Here is a 21,370-nt window from a genome sequence, read left to right as displayed (position 1 = left end):
TAGGTGGTTTCTTCCTGCCTTCCTTTTGGAATCTCATTTGTGTTATGACCCCAAGAAACTAGAGATTCAATAAAGCTGGATCAAATTCCAGGTCAAGAGGTCTTTTGTCTATCCAGTGTGCTGGACACGACACAAAAGAGAGAGACCTTATGAAAGTCCCTCTTTCTTCCTTTCTCCTTCACCTCCTTGGTTTCTTTAAGTAGATTTGCATATCAGAGATAAGGAACGACATCCCTACTATGGCCTCAGTGACCACCTTATGATATGCACACATGCCCAGATAGCCTTGATACCCTGTGGACCTGTGGCTGCTCTGTTCTTAAAGAACTTAGTTCCCCAAATTTCAAATCCATCTGGACTCCCCTCAGAAAGGCACCGTCAATATTTGATATGTAAAAGCACATTGTGAGGAAAGTTCCAGACATGGTTTAAGTACTGTTGGTTTCCCTTTTCCCATCTTCTGACCAGTTTCCTCCTTTTCTCTATATGCGACAGAAGGACCAATTCAATGTTGATTAAAATCTGGAAAATAATTTGACTCTATTCAATAAGGAGTAGGGAAGCTATTATGGTCATTTTCACCAAATGGGTCAACTAAACTCAGATTTCCATAATAAATATATTTCTTTGTAAGAGATGCTTCATGGAAAAAACCCAAAAACCAAAAGCCAAAAAACAACAACAAAAAATGACCACATCCCCAACAGTCAAGGGTGGAAAACAAGACACACCTGTCACATAGGACATTTAAAGGAAAACGGTGAAATAAAAATAGAAGTCTTTATGTTTCCTGAAAAATCATCATTCTGTGAATGACAGATGCTAGCTGGAATGGGCCATTCATGAGTCACAGATGAGATACTGCTCACTTTCACTTAAAGAAAGCAATAAAATTATTATTTTCTGGTCATAATCAACACTTAACCTAGTGCAGATCTTCACTAGTATTTGCTCAAATTCATTCTGAACAATGTTTGAAAGTAGAAATTCCAATGTATTTTATTTGTCACAAAGTCAAATGGGTACCATACATGGGACCCACCATTCTGTTCTCATGAAAAGCATCCTTGAAACTCACTGTAAGTGGGTTTCCTTATTTTCAATGAACATGAGTAGCAATGTTAATACTCTAACATTCATATTCTAAACAGGAACCTAAACTGTTACAATTTTTCTTCACACATTAATCTTTCAGAAAACAAATGTTGCAGCATTTTTAATTTGCAGCAGTCAAATTTCTGAGGGAAGCTTTTTATTTCTCTTACAGATGACACTCTCAGTACTATCTGATGCATTGATTGGTACCAGTCAACATGCCTCACCAATAAGCTGATGGGTACACTGCACAGATATTCCAGATTCATACAGTGCAATGTTCCACAACACATAACACCATGAAATCACTGTATGAATCCAAGAATTCCTACCTCTCTTGTGGTTTGCAACTTGAACAGAAGAAACTGTTGACAAAGCTAATTTGGGAGCAACTGGATAGGTTTAAAAGAATGAACAGCACATTAGAAACAATAGTGAAACGTTCAAACTGTAATAACTTATCATCAACCCACTTGAAAAGTAACCCTAAAGGAAGAGACTATTTGTGTCTGTTGTTTCTGGGAGTTTGTTTCAATCGCAAAGTCTTGTATTTGGCTGAAAATCGTTTAACATTGTCAGTAATAAGTTTAGAAGCTTTATTTTCAGAGGCAAAAAGAATTAGCATTTAAATCAAGAATCCAGTTATGCAAGGATTATTCCAGTAACAATATGGATATTAGGATTCCCTATTGTCCCTCTCTTAAAGTAGTAGTTGTGTTGTTGAGCTACTCGGCAATGTCATTGCCTCATTTCACCATGTCACTCTCTCTGTGTAACTGTCATCTTGTCTACATAAAGTTAGGCTATTTTTGTTGAATGGATTAGACATCACAGAACAGTCACGTGGTCAACCATTCAGTGGCATCTGGATCTCAGTCTTGGGGTCACCCTGAATCTGTCTACCTTGCAAAAATGTTGTCCTCTTCTCAACATTTATTACCTTTGTGATGATGTCAGTTTGTTAATGGCAAGCATTTCTCTCTAAGTTTGCCTGCCATTTCTTTCCCACTTATTCATGAAGAAGCGCTTGTGAAAACAGCAAAAACAGGATAGAGCCTGATGTTCTTTGCAGATGTTGACAAGACAAATTATGGCTGCGCAGAACTGGCCTCTGCTAGAAAGTGCACCTTTAGCTAAAATTTCAAGTTCAAGCATTTTATTCAACTGTACTGCTTCTCAGGTGAATTCATTTGAGCTCATTATCCACATTCTAAAAAAGTGCAACTGGCATTAACTAAAGATATTTCTGAAAGCATTTAGTCCTGTGACACAGAAAACACAGCAAAACAATTAAATGGGTCTGTTTCAGGTTCTGAACAATGCATAATCTTGTTCATCTCAAAACTCACTGTTGAAAAGTGTTAAGTTTTAGATCCTGTCTTGTATAATCTGTTGAGCTATGAAATTCAACGAGAAATACTGAGTGACATTTCACTGAAGATGCTCTCATTGAATTTGCCAAGGAATAAAGTCACTAAACTTCTCCTGAATCCTCATAGAATTATACTAATAGGGGTGAGCTTGATCTGTATTTCTTCTTCCACATATGTATGCAGAAACTTGAAGAAATTCATTTGGAGCAGATGATTAAGATAATTCTATTTGCTAGTAATATATGTATCTAGGACAGTCTTGATTTCATCACTCTGATCAAGGACTCAAAATGCAGCCCTTCCAATTTGACTCCTCAACAAATTGCTAATATACTTTGTTTTGCTTAGCAGCTATTTCCTGGTTCCTCCTTTTGCTCATTTCCTCCTCCATCTGTATTCATTAGAGTTTCAAAGGAACATCCTGTATATAACGAAGAAAGGTGGAAGCCAAAGATGCGCGGTTTTTTTTTTTTTTGAGAAGGAAGAAGGCAAAAGGATACAATTTTCTATTAAAATAAACTCCTATTTACACATGTCTATGTATATCTCTAGGCTAGATATTAATGTGAATTTAACATTACACTGCATCTTATGAATTTTATTACCCAGTTTCTAAAAGTTCTATTTCTTTTTGTGTAATCACACTGCTGTCTGTTAGTCTCTCTCTCTTATTTATTTACTTTTAATGAGATGATTACTGCTCCAAGGACACACAGAAAGCAGGTTGTTCTTAATGCTGGTAGAAATAGTTAGTAATTCATAAAGGATTAAAAGAGGGAAAGCCCCAATAGAGAAAATATATTGTGACGTGGAAGAGAGTGAGAGAAAGAGAGAGAGATCCAAATTTCTGTCAGTCGATATGGAGCAACAGTAAAAGAAAACACACCTTGTAGGGGTTTCAATACTGCCTTTGTGTATTTTCCTCAACCTTCAATACAACTGACCTACCAGCCAGTTACTTAAGAATAGTAAAAAAGGAGACAGTGGAAGGATACCTGCGCCACCCACAAGTTTTTAAGACTTCTTTATACTCCACACTGTGATGGCAACAGAACTCTAGGCTTCTCTTGGGACTGACTGACATTCAATGTAAATTTCACGAAGTGCTTTTAACCTCTACACCATCTAATTTTTTCCCACATCTCTCACTATAATATTTCTGGGATGCTCTTCATATTAGAAAAAATATTCAAATTATGATTCTTTCAAAAACATGGCATTCGTGATAATGTTCTTATATAGTGTTAAAAAATAGTATCTGGGATTTTCCCCCTAAACATGTGGGATTTTCTACCAGGAGGAATTTTACATGCTCCTACCTTGTTTTGGGTTAGAAACCTCAAGGGAAGAAATATTCGGCCATATCCTATTAAACTTTGGAGGAGCTGCATGCATCAGGAAAAATTAGGGTATGTTATTTTCAGCTATTTTTCATTTGGTCTAAACAGAAAATTATATGGACAAAGACACAAACCACACATCTGCTCTGTAACTCAGCTGTGATGCACTTAACAAAACGTGACTCCCGCACCAAACAAGAGCAAGCAATTGATGATTCCCAAAACATTGAATGGACATTAAATATATAGCCTCTTCCCTAACAAAGCTATACACATTTACCTGTGCAACAAAGTAGAGTGCTCTTACAAATAACCAAACAGGGATTTCTGCAGTTCACATCATTATATAAAGCTGGTGCCTGAAACTAGAAGATAACGTGAAAGAAATAATTTCTCACTTGAGGATTCCATTCTCTGCAATTTATATTTACAGATATGAACCGGTTGCATTAGTCTTTCATGAGAGATTCTTTGGGGTATGTTTTAAATGTGAGCCATTATCTTTGCAAAGAGGTGGATTTATTTCCTATTTTTACTTATGCAATTTCTCAGAGACAGAAAGAGAGAGATTACTGGTGATTCTGGCTTAAGGAGAACAGTCTAAGATGCTTCTGATCATATCTAAGGTTTGTATGTATGGGCGTGTGTATGTTTTCACCTCAAAATATGTTTCTAGAGTTATTAGTTCCAATTCAGAAATAATTATAAGCATTATTAATTTAAGAATTGATGCTATTTCTTTTTTAGATTCACTAGTATAAATAAAATGACTCTGGAAAAGCAGGAGGAAGCCAGCTTTAGGACTGGATGCTTTAAAACAATTTTTGCTCAGGTGCACAGGCCATAACAATTAAAGTAGTCATTTCATGCCTCAAATCTACCATCTACTGAGATCAGCTCAAAACCACGTCTCCTGTGTGGTCCTTTGGGCCCACTCAAGTCTGCTAGGAGAGCTCTTGCCTCTAAACTCCTTGTAGCATGTTACTGTCTGTGCTCCTGATTTCTCATTGATATGTGGATAGGCATAAGTTTTAATATTGCTAGTTTAAATTTCATAGGTCTATTTCTCCTCTCTGTAATTAGATTGGATCTCTTTGAGGAAGGGCAAAGCCTTGCAGAAGGCCTCAGTAAGTATCTAATAATTAAGTAATTGATATCAAGTGGCTAGGCTACTGTAAACAGGTATTATCAGATTGTTTTCCCCATAATTAGATTATAGCAAATAACATTCTTGCAAGACATGGAACTTTCACTAGATTTTGGTTTTCTAATATCTGTTAGAAAAGTTGACCTACCATTGCTGTGTGTGTGTGTGTGTGTACACACACAAAAGCAAAATAAATCTTAATATTGATTTGCTGTATCTGTCCAAATTTGTGAATGAAGAAAAGAATATAATAATTTTCCACCTGCATCCAAATGTTACTAAATAAATATTTATTTGTTAACATGATGCAAAATATGCAAGTAATTGACTGAGTGTTGCTTTTCCCATGAGCATTTTGGTAATGAGGTGAGATTGAATTGACAGAATAAACCTACTTGAACTGTGATGATCACTTTTGAAAAACTATAAATTTGTATTTTAAGGGAATTAATATGATTTCTAGACATTGTTTATTTAGAAAAAGTTTCAGACCATTGTCATGGTTTTATATAGAAAATACATTTATTTATATTATTAGCACCAAATTAAGAAAATTTTAATTTGTTGAAATGGTTCTCTCCACCTTTTTTGTGTAGGAGAGGCAAATACAGGTCATTAGTGGGGGTGATGTTTGTAAATTTAATGTTAAGTATTCAGTGACTTGTTTATCTTGATGAAATAAAAGTAATATGACTGTCTTGTTAATAAGCTTTGCTAAGAAATTTAAACAAAGACAAAAATTTTAGACTAAATCAATTTTGAAGTGAGGTTTGAAAATTAACTTCATAATTTAAACTTTATTCCATATTCCAATATTATTAAATATTTGTTTACACATATATTTTAGTGTATTCTTCTCTTAGCGTTTTATGCTTTTTCCCCAGGCTGCTCAGTTTCCATTTTAAGGATCTTCCTACATGTATAAAAAATTAATGTAGGTCATTCTACTTTTGGATTGTTAACTACTTGACTTGCTTGGAATTATCAATATAGACACCTCAGTCTCACTGATCCCTACCTAGAATATAATTTTCTTTTGTATTGTATACTTAAGATGGTTTCTCGGGGTTTGGAGGAGGGTAGCTCTTGTATTCACCTGGGAATATAATTAGACATTTTTTCCCAAATAATTTTCCTTATGTGGGATTCCTAATCTTTCAGACCAACTAAAACTCAGAACCACCAGCAGTTATCATGTGGAAATACTAATCTAATCTAGACATATCTCCAGTGGGACAAAATTTTCTGTGCTATGTCTTTTCCTTGAGAGGAAAAATGTCCAAAAAGAAAAAAGATATTGAAATTTATGGCCCCTAAGCTACTATAGCATATGTCTGTGCATACATGTTTTAATATTTGGCCATCATGAGATTTTTAATTTAATATCTCATCTTAATTTTTAAAAAATTTATTTTGTTTTAAAATTGCAGGGTAAGCAAAAAACAACCTAAGGTTAGCCAGTTACTGTCTGGCTACTCTAGTTACTCTAAGATCCTGGCACCATGTAAATATTCCCAGAAGTAAATTAGGCACATTGGAGGCTATATTAATAGCATAATTGAGACAAATTCTATGTTTTCATATCCAATTCCAATGAAGGTCTTCGAATAACATGAGGCCTCTGAGAATTTTTAGCCAGTGGGCCACTTGTTTTGCGTAGTTAGAAATTGCGAATAGAAAAAAACACCCTATAATACATCAAAAGAATTGGTATTGCCTCTTTGGGTGAACTGTTGCAGAATTTATTAATTTCATTCTTTCATGAATTAACCAGGGAATATCTTTGGGTCAATATGAAGGTCTCAGAGTGATAGTTTGTCCCAAGGCAAAGGGCACTGGGAGTCAGAAGACAAGGGGTCTGGTCCCAGTTGTGCTACTGAAGAGCTGTCTGGCTGCTAATTTCTTTGGACTTCAGTTTCGTTATCAGTAAGATAAAGATGCTGGACTAAAAGATCTCTAAGGTTTCTCTCAGGTGTTAAGTTCCATCATTCCACTGGTTTTCTCCTGGCCTAGCAGGGTCACACTAAAGTTTGTGGAAGGATGAAGCCTGTTGGGATGAGGCACAAGCTTTTTGAAGAATCTAGGGGATTGAGAGTTCTCTGTGTGAAGGGAAAATTATTGCTGCATGTTTTGCCTGTGGACTTTTTGACTGTCATAGTGAATCCCAAACTGGAGTTGAGAAATTATTATTGGGGTGAGGGGAGGGATCACCATGTGTGTTCAATGGGATTGCAGATGGCCAATCATTCTAGAATAGCCTTTTATGGAAATCCCTTCTTCTTAAGGATCCTGACTCCATACATCTTAGAAAATGGACTGAACTCATCTTCATGATCTGCTAGACTGGATTCCAAAGACTTTGGCTCTGGCAGTATGGAGACTGCAATCACATATTCCACAACTGTCTCCTTTAAAAAGAAACAAAACATCTGAGATGCCCATTGGCTGCTATTATTCTCTTGTCACTGTTGAATTTTCAAATTGTATCTATGGCAAGCCCAGAAGATTTTTATTTAGGGGAAATTTATTTAAGATATGTTGCATGTAAATAGAACTTGGGCTGGATTTGTATCCCAATTCTATCACTTGGACAAGTTCCTTAACTTCTCCTTGTCTAAGCTTTCTCTTCTGTAAAATGGGGACGATGACACTATCTGCTGGTTGTTGTCAAGACTAAATGAGTTAATATTTGCCTGTCATTCTAGTGAGCATTCAACACGTTAGCTTTTATTATTCTCTTTGTGGTGGTGGTTGTAATAAAAATCTGATTACTATAGCATAAACGGTTCTTACTGAATTGAAGTAGAGAAAATAATGAGCTCCCCCTATTTTTTGCAATCTTAATTGTTCCCAAGGTGAGTGACTGTGATGGGTAAAAAAGCTCACCTAAGATACAGCTTACTTTAGGGAATAAATCCCTATGTCAATTAATACTATTGTTCCAAAAGCAATAGAGATTATTTTGAAATACTGTGGAAAAGGTTCGATTTTTAACATTTAAAGATGTTAATTTCCAGGTTTCTTTAAGATTAGAAATGTAGTAGTTTAGACTATGAATCAATTTTGTATCTTATCTGAATTTTTTTTTTGTTAAGAAGAGAACTCAGAAAACTGATATGTGACAATTTGTTGTGGCACTTGAAATTCATTTTCATGAATCAGAAAACCTGACATTCTCATCAACAAATGAGGATCTGGAAGAAAGTTTTTTTTCTGTGCCCCAAGGAAAACTCTGCACTCCAAGTTGGAGAGAACTGTGCTAGAATTGCTAACCTTGACCGTCTATTGCTGATGCCATAGGGTATCAAATTGAAAAGAAAGCTTTAAGCAAAAGGCTAAAAACATTTTATTTGCCTGGAGAAAGCTCTAGAGGTAGGGTTGTTTTAGAATAGTAAGTTGTCTTCCATCATACGTGGCATTCACTTTGCATGAATCGCAGGCAGCTTTCAACTCACTTTGTGGACACCCTTTAAAAGCAGAGTAAATTGTGACTACACTTTCCCATCTTTTTTTTTCTAGAATAGTCTACCATGTAGTATTTCACACTTTAGCAATTTAATTAAGTGAGAAGGCAAATTCTAACATCATGGCAGAATGTAAAGAGCGCTAGTTTGGAAATTGAACATTGAGCTGGAATCCTGCCTTGACCAATATCCAGATGGCACACATAATTCATTTAAGCCTCAGTTGCCTTATTTGTAAAATGATGATGTTGGATGAGTGCTCTTTAAATTTCCTAAAAACAGCAATTTTTACATAATTTTTTGGTTCTAAAATATGGTGGGTAACAGGGTGCCACCATGGACATGAAAAGCCACTGCTGAGAGGACGTTAGTGAGCCTTCATTAAACATCCTTATTCCAGGAGTGTCCGAAGAAAATATCAGGTGGAGACAAAGTCATAGGGTCCCTTTTGGTTTATATAGCTATTGCTGTTATTCCTCAGGGGATCTGGAAACAACACTAATGGTGCCTAGAAAAGAATCTATAGAAAACCCAACAGCTCTCCAGAAAGAATCCCTCGGGCCGTGGAGGTAATCTTACCATCTTCACAGAGAGCTGCCTACTCTCAGACATACAGCATCATTAAACTGGTGGAGAAGATACAGTTTAATGTGATCGTGGTTAGTCTGTCCTTGAGATGGCACACAGAACTTTATCTGGCTATAAGCGACTATCTCAATAAAGAAAAAAATTAGGATTTTTACTGTCACAGAACATGCACAAGCATGTTTCACAATTTGAATAGCTAATTTCACAAATGGTCCCATGGTCTGTAATGTATTTGACATCTATACATCCCTCTTTCTCAGCATCCGGAGGATGTCAGGTGCTAGAGGAAGGCCTTATTTTAACGTGCGGGAGCTTCACAGTCTCCGATCCCCTTTCCTCAAACATGATGCTTGTAACTTTTGTTCACAACACAGTGAGGTACTAGAAAATGAACTTCCGTTTTTCTCCAGGACACTAAAGTTTCCTGCACAGAAATGAGTCAATTCAGGGATCAATAGGTCTAAGGGGCAGTGCAGTGAATTGGAAAGAGTCTGGGGTAGGAGTCAATAAATTGAGAATTCTTCTTTCTAACCTCTTCCAGTTGGTATAATGTTATGAGTGTTTGCTTTTGGAGTCAGACAGGTTTCCTGGCAGTGTTACCTTGGGCGAGTTACTCGGCAGCTCTGGGCTTCAGATTCATCATTTGTAAAATGGAATTCTGTAGACCTGTGGGAACACCTCCCTCCAATTCCAAGCAGAAACTCTGTCTAACAGGACCCGGGAAGTGGGGCAGTTAGTTGGCCATCCCCCTATTGATACTCCAAGAAGACTTCGGTGATGCCCACACTATTAGTGTGGGAGTTCACATGTTTCAAGATTCATCATCGGATCTTCCAGATATGATGGCAAATCTTTGTTTAAGCCGAGAATTTCAAGAAGCCACCACATAGAGATGACAGCAAAGGTACAGACATCAGCTCAGACCTAAAAAGTGGCTTGATATTCTAAATTCACCTGAGAAAAGGTTAATACATGAAAAAAGTCAATTTGCTCAAGGTGGGCAATTGTTGTTAACAAAGATTGCTAAACTTCTTGGATTTTTTTTCTTCTAGGTAAGGGAGATTTCCCCCTCCTTCACTGGAATATTTGATTTATTCTTCAGGATTAAAGAAGCAGCTATGTCCTAATGTTCATTCAATTTTAGGATAAACACAAGGGTTTCATGAATGTGAAATGCTAGTTAACACAAATATGAAATGGATCTGTGATGAGGATACTGGGTACATGATATAACAACGTCCCGAAGGCATTTCACCTGGGACCTTAGCTTTCCTTCTGGAACATCAGCAAACAGTTCAAAATTAATGTAGCACACCATGCAATTTGCCATACAGCTACACCAGCCTGATCATTTTTTTCCCTCATTATATAAAACCTAATTAGTTAAAGGGCAATTCAAATGAAACTTTTATTTGGGGGATTTAGGAGTATTAAAGCAAAGGGAAAAACAAACAAACACTGCAGATCTCTGGATAGCATGAACACGATTACTAATAACCCTTGGGTGGAGAAATGATTAACCTTGTTATTTTCCTCACGATCCAGGTTTCTACAGTAAATCTGTACTGAACAAAAATATTTGGATGCTGTATGGAAAACAATTTTTACAAGATCTCCAACTGGCATCAAATATTTTCAAATATGAAAACATCTCTGGGCTTTCTCAACAGGCTGATGGATCCCTGCAGGTAGCACTTCCCTTGTTTAATAGTCTTGCCAATTAAATAAAATTAGAGATGAATTTTTAACTCTGTGATGAAGGCAGTGCTCATTAGAAGAGAAAAGAGGAGAATAGGATATTTCCCTTAAGTGAGCTATTGTTTCAAATTGAATTAAGTTGGAAAGGAGGGACAGCCAAACACCTCCATCAATCTTCTATGCTTCCTATACCATCGGATCAGTCACTTGAAAGTAATTTAAGGAAGTAATATATAGTTAAGTTCACAAAATGTTTACATCCCTCTTTTCTTTTGTTGCTATTCTAGGAAATTTTCTATTTATTTAAACATTGCAAGTTTTTTGAAATGGACCTTCTTGACGTGATCTCTCATTTCAGTGGATGGTCTGCCTTTAACCTCTGACTCATCCGTCATCTGTTTTTTTAAGTGAAAAATCATCCACACAAAGCTATTTACACATTAGGCCAATTCTTGCTGTTCTAATTACATTCTTTATAATACACTGTTTAACATAATTAGTGAAATCATTTGCTTTTCAGGAGTAAGGATCAGATAATATATGTTAGAAGGTAATGATTAGTTTATCACTACAACAAAAACACCCACACCAAAGCAACTACTAATTTGGATCATCAGCATCAACAAATGTTCACTTGGATAAAATTGTGACTGTTTACTTGTAATACATTTTATTAAAAAAAAAATGAAACCTGAATGAATTACTACCACATTAGATAAAGTAAAAACAGAGATCATAAGGCTCAAATGGCTACAGATCTATTTTGGGATTCGTTAATTGCTGACGATATCATCAGTATTTTTTCAGCCATGGCCAAAGCACACCAAAATGACTGAGTGTTAAGTCAAGTACCTTTGGGATGACTGGGAAACCTATTTGCTAATAAACGGACAACAGCAGGTAGAAATGACCTTAATGGGAAATTTGTTTCAAAAACATTTTTAGCAGATGATCCGAAAGGATGATCACTCTGTCCATGCGTTTGAACCTCAATACAGGCGTTGACAGTTTGAGATCTATACTGAAATCGACTAGGGCTCCAAAATCTTTAGTCACTGTGTATATAGCGTATGTATGTGAACTTATGGTTACATACATCAATAATTTACTCGATAATATACATCATTCATTTTCCTTGACATACACTTTGATGATGGGAGTCTCGTGGGTCTTACATCTGTTATAACAGCATCTTCCTATATACCTGGTGGAATTATGTTCATTGATTAATTCTTTGGGATAAAGGGAAAAGCCCTGGCAAACACTTCAACTTAGTTACAGATCCAAGCAGCTCCCTCTTCTTTGGCTCGTACGTTGGAAACCCCATTCCTGTGCCCTCTAGAACAGGTAGTGAGTCATGTACGTGTGAATTCTTGCCCTTTGGAGAGGAAAGGAATCCACTAGTGCACACAACGAGCACCTTATGAGCCCACAAAGAAGGAACGTGCAAATGCCGTGAAAGCAGCCTAGAAGATACAGTCATGTTTGATGGTTTTATCCTGTCTCTTGACCTTAAAGCCAGGCAATAAGCAAGCTAGTCATGTGTGATGTTGGATGTCCCCTGGAAGCTCTTACATCATCCTGTTTGCTGGAGAAATCTGAGGAAAGACCTATTGCACTCCAAGCAGAACAGCCAAAGGTGTAATGAAGGTGGGGTACAAACTACTGCTTTATTTGTTAGAGGGTTTGGTTAAGTATTAGATAATAGGAGTTAAATTTTCCTACCTTCCTGATAATAAAGGTTAGTACATTTTCCAAAGGCACAACAATGCATCCTTTCAGGTCACCACTGAATTCAAAATATAACAAAGCAAAACAAAACTGGAATTTCCCGATTCAGTGCGTAAAAGGTCAACATCTGCTGATGCTCAGAGATGGGGTATGTGGTGGAGGCGGTCGAATGAGATGTCAAGTGGGCAGTACAGTCAGAGAGTCCATGCAACACACGACTGACACTCCAAACAGAAACACATCCCAACGCCAAAGAGCTACTTTCCATCCATCCATTTCTGAAACTTTTGACAGGCCAGATCACCATAGCAGCCTCAATAATCCGTCTCAGCTTGCTTCCATTTACCTCCCTTTTGCTCTAAAATGCATGTGAAATGCGATTGTCAAGGCCTGAAAGGAGCACATTGTGGGGTATACATACAGTTAGGCAAATGCCAAGGGAGATAGTAAAGCAGAAAAATTAGACTATTAGAGCTGAAGGTTTTCATTTGCAAGTTTGTAGCACTGAGGCCTTTTCAACAAGATTACAGACAGGATGCTGTAGCATCAGGCTGGTATCTAAATGTATGTGAATACTACTTCTACTTAAGAAGCCAATTTTCATGGCATTTAAGACATGTAGTGCTTAACAAATCCATGTTTGGGTCTGTTCACAAGCTTAAGTAAACTGGGTTGATTTATAAATCGAAGGACCTGATTGTGCATTTATAAGAAGCAGGAAGTTGTTCTATGCAAATTATCAGAGTATTACTTTTTAGATGGATGTTGGTATTGCAATGCTTCAACGGCTGCAGTTTACGCTGAGATCGTCCTGCGTGGCACAGTGCCTATGGCGAAGCTGGTGAGGGATGAGACCACAGTGAAAATTCTTCTCTTCACCTACAGTGCATAATCTCGGCTTCCTCAGTGCTTTATTTTGAATCAGTTATTCAGCAGCTGTGCAAAGGTTTTAGCCATCAGAGAGAAAGGGTGTAATATATAAAAATATGTGAGATTCTGCTCTGAAAACTTATGGGGCACTTCAGGCTTGGTGTTGGAGTGTCATTGTTTTACATGTAAAGAGGGAGCTATGGTCTGGTTCTCCCATGATAGCTTGGAGAATGCTCTTTGCCATAGTCCTGGAGAAGTATTCCACAGAGGGCTGAAGACGGATTTCTCTTCCAATTGCTTCTATTTCTACTAAAAGCTTTCTTGCAGGGATTTCTAGTAGCCTGACTCCTAAATTCTGCATGTACTTTTTATGCCCCTTCCCTATTAAACTTAAACCTAAGTAGTCAGGAAAACAGGGATCACTGTATTTTAGGAGGGAGAAATGAACATATTGAATATTTTTTACCTTCATTTCTTCGGAAAGATGAATGATCACAAACCTGTCTCTTTCAGGCCTTCACACAGACTAAAGTTGAACGCATTAATAAAATTCCCTCCCCCTGGTTTCATGGCGTTTTCCTTGAGTTCTAATGAATATGTCTAAAGCATTCATTGGCATTCATTCTCTGCTTTTCTAAATTATGGTAGAAATCCATATCCAGTCCTAGGGAGAGAGATCAATTTGTTTGTTGCTTTCTAAGTATAGGTAAATAGGACTGTTTATATTTTTGCTAAATGAGCTATGGTTACCTAAGTAATTGCACCTCTGTAAAGATAGCCTTCAGTGATCAAAAGTAGACAGGAAAGCTGTGGCACTGCCATATCCACAGAGGAGTTATACACAGATAACTACTGTATCTGTGCAGAGAGCAAACACAACAATTCAATTCACCAAGAAAATACTCTCTAACATCAGAAATGGACACTGGGAAAATAGATCTGAGGAGCTGAACAACAGAGCAAAGCTAGCCTAGACTTAGTTTGGTGGTTGTTTTACTTACTACCAATACTGGAAATACTGGGGATACCTGGAGAGAAAGAAAACAATAAAGAACAGCTGTTAGACATTTATCAGTACATGACATCTTTAACTTAATACAAAAACCTGAGAAACTTAACACTTGATAACATTCAGATCACAAAGAAACAAGCACAGAAAAAAACCAACCTATATATCCACCCATCGAAACCATTTTGCTTTCATTCTAGAACTCCTGAACTCATCAGGGTTGGGAAATGAACGCTCCATTTCAACAGCTGGTTCAAGACAGCTTCATAACATCAATCATTTTCTGCTTGCCTATGAGGTTAACTAACATTTGTAAGTGGTTCAAAATAGATACTAACTTAGTCTTATGTTCTGGGCACCGAGTGCCAAATATACACTGTGTGGACCTCTACGCGTGGACCCACATATGAAATAGATCTCTTTAAATATGCTATGAGATGCATGTGTTAGCTGTTGAGAGTCATTTGGCACTATATTTGATTAATTTCACATAACCATCACTTTTAGTCCTCTTTTACTCGTCAGACATGTGGATTAAACTCTGTAATAGAAACTTAATTGAGCAGAATAATTCAAGAATACACCAGGTTGTTCATATTGATCATGGACTTCATTGATTTTTCAGATTCTATTTTAATTTACAAATTGTGCTAAGGTGGTGGAACCATTTTAGAATGCAACTTGACTTGGTATAAATATGGACAGGAATTTAGCCTGTACCCAGATGAAAACTCTTAGCCACGATCAGGGAGCCAGGATGCCTGGGTATCCAGACAGTGTGACCTTGGGGCAAGCTGCTTATGCTCTCAGTGGCTCAGTTTTCTACCTCTGAGGGTTGTTGCAAGGATTACACAAATTAATATATGTAACACACTCAAAGCATTGCTTGGCTGGTAGTATGTGCTATATCTGTCTTTGCTATGATTACTATTATTGATACGGTTGGTTCATCAAGCAAGCAACAGCATGATAGATATTGCTAATTAAAAGTCAGAGATTTATATTTACTCCTCTACTCCATGGGTAGCGGTGTGGGCGAGAGCATGGGATGGGAATCCGCCAGAATTGAGTAAGAGTCCTGCTTTGCAACTGGCTAGTGGGGCGACTTCAGGTAAGTTTCCAACCTCTTTATGCCTGTTTCCTCATCTGAAAAGGGGCCAATAATTTCTACCACTTCAGGCTACTGTGAGGATTGAATGAGAGAATCCATAAAAATGTCTAACACATGGTACATAGACAATAAATGATAGCTGTTAATGAGCTGCTCAGACTTATTCTCCACATCGCTGAAGTGGACTAACAGGTGGTAAATGTAGGAATCATTAAACTTCTATTTTAGTGTTTATCTTTGAACAACTGACCTCTGCTTATTTTAACTAATTGTTGTAGCTTACTCAGAGATTTCTAGCTTTATATGCTTTCAAACCAAGAGCTATTTCCCCATTTCTTAGTAGGGAGCGGAGGAGGAATTAAAGCTTACCATGATTTTTAAAAAACCTTGGAAGGAATGAAATCTTATTTGCAGTTATTAGATACATTCAAAACCTCTTAATTTTAAATGCACAGAGTTTATGGTGCTTCAGCTTAATCACTGATCACTGATCAACCAAAACTGGAAACCTAAATTTCCATTTCCGTGTTTTAACTCTGTCCTGGGAACTGAATTTCAAGCTGAACGCGATTTCCACAAAGCACTGCTGAATTCCTGACCTGACACTTCAGAAGACCACCTTTGCCATGGCGTGAGAGTGACTTGGTACTGAATCTTTATTATTTTTTTTCCTTTGAAAGTCCCCTGTTGAGGGAGGTACAATGGCAGCATCATAATTTTAGTATCAATTGCAGGAGCTCCAAATTTCCCCACGCTGGAAAATCCTGCTCCACTGCAAGGAACTGCTTGCCTTTGGGAACCCGTCAAAGAGAATGGAAGTTAGGATGGCAGGAAGAGACTTTTCATCTGTTTTCAAACTTCCAGGGAGTTAGAGGGCCATGCATAATACACGGCGAAGTTCTCAGGGTGTTTGGCCAGACACAGTGGAGAGCAAACTTGCAAGACTTTTTGGTGCGGTACTTGCTGCAGCTGACTACTTTAGAAAGATGCAGAAACGTTTCCATTCCTTTGGGGAGGCCAGGACAAGGGACAAACGCTCACTGCAGCTACACAAACCTCGCCGAGCAAGGCCATTATGAGATCCTATTTTCCTCATGAAGATATTTTCTTTTACCTAACATTTGGATGCTTAAAATTTAGGCTCTCCCTCATTTTGTGGCTTACAATTTTTTGAGGTTCTGCCAGGTGAGTCACTTTCTATTCCATTGCTGTAAAATAGGAATTGCTTAGAAAAGATTTTTAAACTGCTCATTGGAATAAACATTTTTGAGGTTGAAAATATCTGAACACCAAAGGATGTCCATTTTCATTTGTTATTTTTTTCCTAATGTTTCTTATTGCAATTTCCAAACACCTTGCATTTGGTTCTCTACAGACAAGTAAAGAATTTAATAAACCCATTATGTCCATCAAAAAGGCTATGAGTAAGTCATGAGAAATCTCTCAAATGCTTAAGGAAGTAAGACAGGACGGTAACAATTCATTTCATGAAAGACAGGTTTCTCTCGAGTCTGTAAGAAACGAATCCAATTCCAATGAACGCAATTCCATTTAACAACAGGGACAGTGCCCAAAAGCCCCAGGAATGAGAGTCAGATTATGTTCAGGAAAATTGTCTGGGCACATGTTGGCAGTTTTTAAAAATTCCCTGTGAAGTGACAACTATTTTGTAAAGAATATTTTTACCTTTAAAGTTGAGTGCAGAAGTTATTTCTTCCCTTCCCTCTCCATTTCCCTCATGCGAATTAGCCACTCTCTTCTTTGTGATGGCACACCTCTTTGTCCAGGCCTCCACGAGCAACTTAGCAACTTATTTTTATGATTGTTCGTGTGTTTGTCTGAGAGTTCTAAGGGGACAAGCACCATGTCTTGTCCCTTCTGTCTCTTTAGTATCTACCCTGGACAATGCCCAGTACAGAAGAGTTGCTCCATGTATATTTGAGGAAAACTTTATCCCCTGTTTCCAAGAAGGTTTCTATCATAGAGAAAACACCACTTTTGGTCATAAGATGATCTTGTTGCCTATAAAATGTTCCACTTAGACATTTCTCAGAATTCAGTATTAATAAACATTTCTGTTCTCTTTGAATATTTCCTCCATTCTGGTAGTGAGAGCTATAAGATACACAGATGCCTCTCACCACTTTGCCTTCCAGGAAATGCAGAGGCTCAGAGCTCAGCGTGATGCTCAACTGGGTAAACATTTAATGTTTGGCTCATTTTTTTCTATTCTTTTTCTCACATCTTCCTTTTAGATTCCTATCTAGATATTCTTATTTGTATTTGTCTTTTTTCCTAAGCCACCCAGGGGCAAATGCAGATTTTGTTGGGCCTAAAACATACACAAATCTGAGAGCTCTCTTTAAGAGCAAGAATATCAACATTAAAATATAAGACTAGCTATGAAATAGATTTTTTTTTTTTTAATTTAGAAAGAGTTGAGTGAGGGACTCTGAAATATAAGCTTCATTAGTTTAAATCCACCTTGGAAACAACCTCAAAAATACTTAGGAAAGATAAATAGAGGATGAGTAGATAGAAAGGAAGGAAGATAACCAGATAAACTAATTCAGAAATAGTAATAAAAAATTGAGAGCTGAGAGTTAAGAAATAATCTTATTCAGCCCTTCCATTTTACAGAAGAGGAAATTGAAGGCACAAAGAGAAGCAAGCGCCTTGTCCAGGTTGGCCTCTTTTTAGCACGTAATTCCTAATCCCTGTCTACTGAGACCTTGCTAAACTTGCACTGAGGAAATGAGGCACAGGCATGCATGAGCTTTAAGTGAAGGTTCTGCAGTACATGATATACGGTTTTAGTGCTGTTGCTTCTTCTGGAATAGAAATGCCCCTTCAGTTGGAGACACACATACACGTTGAGTAAGCCCAAGGGCTCCGTGTATCAGAAGAAGAAGGGGCTCAGCTTGTAGGCACTTGTGCAGTTACTCCCTCCTCAACCAGCCCTCCCCACTCAAATACTTATTTTAATGTCTGTTTTAAAGGAATTTTGCTGCAATTAGGGGGATGAGAACCTAGTAGAATTACGTAATGTGTTATTTTCTTCTTCTTCTTCTTTTTTTCCCTCAATTTTACTAATCCTACCATCAAGAAAATGGCTAAGGGGGACATAGTTAGGCTTAAGGAAGTCAACATGACGGAGATCTCGAAAATAAACACTGATCTTCCAAAGCAGACTAATGCAGTGCTAAAAGCTGTAACTCCTTTTGAGAATCAATGGAAAGTTCAGTAGCTTTTCATGAAGAGGGAAGCAGAAGAGACAAGGATTTGAAGTGCTTCAAATTGATAGGAAGTTTTACCACTATCGTGATAGATGGTTTGAAAAGAACCAATCAAGTAGGTGACTGGTTTTTCTAGTCAGGCTGCAGCCATTTGAGGCTCTGAATCCAAAAAGCCCAGTTGAAAGACAGGTAGGTGATGAGTAAGAAAACCTTCTTCAGCCTCATTTGCATTCCAGAAGAGTTACTTCCAACATCCTCACAGTCCTGGCCCCTGGTCCAAACTGCTGTTGACAGGAGGTACGGTGAGTCGTTTCCCAGGAACTTGGAAGTGAAGGAAGCAAGATTGCCTTCACAGAATCACACTGTGAAATCAGCATATAAACGAGCCAAGCAGAGATAGCTAAAGTCATCTACAGCAACAGAAGGGCTCTGGGACCTGAGTGTACGTGACAGAGTTGACAGAGGTAACATTAACTTGACTTAGCGTATTTACATTATCTGAAGAATGGAAGAATGGCAAATTGGAAGGTAGAAGCCCAGAAAGAGGAGGATCCTGAGGCATATGGTGGCAGTGCTGTCCTAGCTTTGTCAGGAAGAGGGAGGGGTAACCTGTAAACTTTCAAATCTTCAGTGTTCTGGTGGCATTAGGGAGGCTGACCCTGTGACACGATGGATGTGTCAGGATGTTTCAGCCGGATGTTATTAGCATCCGAGTCATTTAAATTTCCTGATCCCGTGCTCACAAAGCAACTTTCTGATTATTATCTGGCTCTGCAAGGAGACTTAATTACAGGGGAGAGAATACACTGGTCTTAAGGGCTTGAATATTTTGAACACCGCAACAGTTATGTCGTATTGTGAATGAATAAACTGGCGTTTGGACACAAGATATCCCCCTATATGGCTGCTATCTCCAATGGAACAATTTGCTGATAAGGCTGGGTTGGGTCCACATGCTAGATCTCAGTGAAATTATAATGAAAATAGCAGCTAACTTCACTTTGTGCTATGTGCCTGCCACAGTTCTAAATGCCTTACTTGTATTAATTAATTTAATTTTTATGACAATCCTATGAGGTCAATGCTTAGGGTTATTTTACAGATGAGGGAAACGCAGACACAAAGAGCTTGCTCAAGGTCATCTCAGTCATTGGGAAGGAAACTGAGATTTGAACTGGAAGTCCAGGTTCCAGAGTTTGAGCCTTTAACACCTTCTCTATACTATCTCTCAATTTTTTGCAGGCTCCAATCTCTTATCTCCAATGCTCAAATAAAAAAGACACTGAAAACTGAATGTTTTTTTCCCCCCAACATTTACCTGCAGCACAACCTAATGTGATTTGAAATAATTTGGTGGGAAAACCTGGCTTGGAAGGAATACGAGGTCCTCCCTTACCCATTTGGTGAGAATATTCATAGGTTTCCTGCAGAAATATTAAAGTCTTTGATGAGGTGGTGCCACATGATATTCTGCTGTGGGTATTGTATATGATATATGTTCACTGTATTACCTTTTAAAATCCTAAAAATTCTGAATTCTAAATCATATTGGTCCCATGAGCTTCAGACAAGAAACTGTGGACTGGTGGTTGTACATGAATAACTTGAGATTCTGATTTCATTTATGGGGCCTACAGCTTGGTTCATATACATAAGGCACTGAAAGGAAGGTCCTCCTTATTGGGCTGATAGAATCAGGGTTCTGAGCTTGAAAGGCTCGTGGTCAGAGCCTGATGATGGTCAAGTCACCGAGGCCATGAAAGCTACTTGGGGAGGCCTCTGAAAACCAGCCTGCCATTGTGCCATCTTTAGATGGCTGGATGGGCCACGAGCACCCATGAAAAAAAAGTGAGTCTTTTTCTTATCATATTTCCTCCAAGATCTCAGCTGGCCTCTTCCTATAGGAGACCAGAGGCTCTTGTGTTAGAGCTGCTGTGCTGTGAAAGCCATTTAATCCAGGAGACTTGGGAAGATCAATCTGAGGCCAATGACTCACATGCGCATTACAGGATTATTTAGGCTTACTTATTCATTCATCAAAAAATTAATTCCACAAAAATTTATAAAGGCCAAGAATAAAATATGGTTCCTTTCTTAAATTGCTAAGAATTGCTTAAATTTTAGCTCCTGAAGTCAGCTAGACCTGAGTTTAAATCTTGCTCTGTCACACATTTTTTGTGGGAACTTGGGGCAACTTACTTATTAACCTTTATGAGCCTATGTTTCCTAATCTGTAAAATGGGCATAAAAATAGTATATACCCCACAGGGATATTGTGAGGATTTAATGCAATATAGCACATAAAGCACTTCACAAAACATAAAAGCTATGGTTAGCTTAATAAATAGTAGCTATTGTTATTATTATTATTGTTATTTTTGTTACAGATAGTCAACCAATTGTAAGTCTACACACATTATCAAGAATCTAGAGAGAAAGAGCAATTGATTTTGCATGAGAGATTCTAGGTAGACTGCACTGAGGAGTAGGCATTGACGGGCAATCTTGAAAAATGAGCAGAATTTCAATAGAGAGTGAAGACAAAGGTGATTTTGGGGAAAGGAATAAATTCAGTATCTAGCATGTTGACTTTGAGATCTTTACAGACAGCTGGAGAAATCAGTCTGGATTTATTAGAAAGATTCAGGCTAGAGTTGGTTGATTACTATTAAACCAATAATACGAAGAACTAAAACCACAGGAATAAA

At 37.7% G+C, this 21,370-nt stretch overlaps 1 protein-coding gene across 4 annotated transcripts in view; it reads right to left on the bottom strand.

The window, feature by feature from the left end:
* Window positions 1-21,370, bottom strand: part of NTNG1 (netrin G1) — a 313,233-nt gene that overhangs the window by 57,428 nt on the left and 234,435 nt on the right. For all 4 annotated transcript variants that reach the window (XM_046645779.1, XM_046645776.1, XM_046645778.1 and 1 more), the window contains exon 5: window positions 14,308-14,334. In XM_046645779.1, coding sequence (XP_046501735.1) covers window positions 14,308-14,334 — 27 coding nt within the window. The remainder of the gene's footprint in view (window positions 1-14,307; window positions 14,335-21,370) is intronic.

Source organism: Equus quagga, chromosome 18 (genome assembly GCF_021613505.1).
Source record: "Equus quagga isolate Etosha38 chromosome 18, UCLA_HA_Equagga_1.0, whole genome shotgun sequence".
NCBI classification, from domain to species: Eukaryota; Metazoa; Chordata; class Mammalia; order Perissodactyla; family Equidae; genus Equus; species Equus quagga.
Note: the sequence above shows the minus strand (reverse complement) of the source record. Positions and strands in the feature narration are given on the sequence as shown.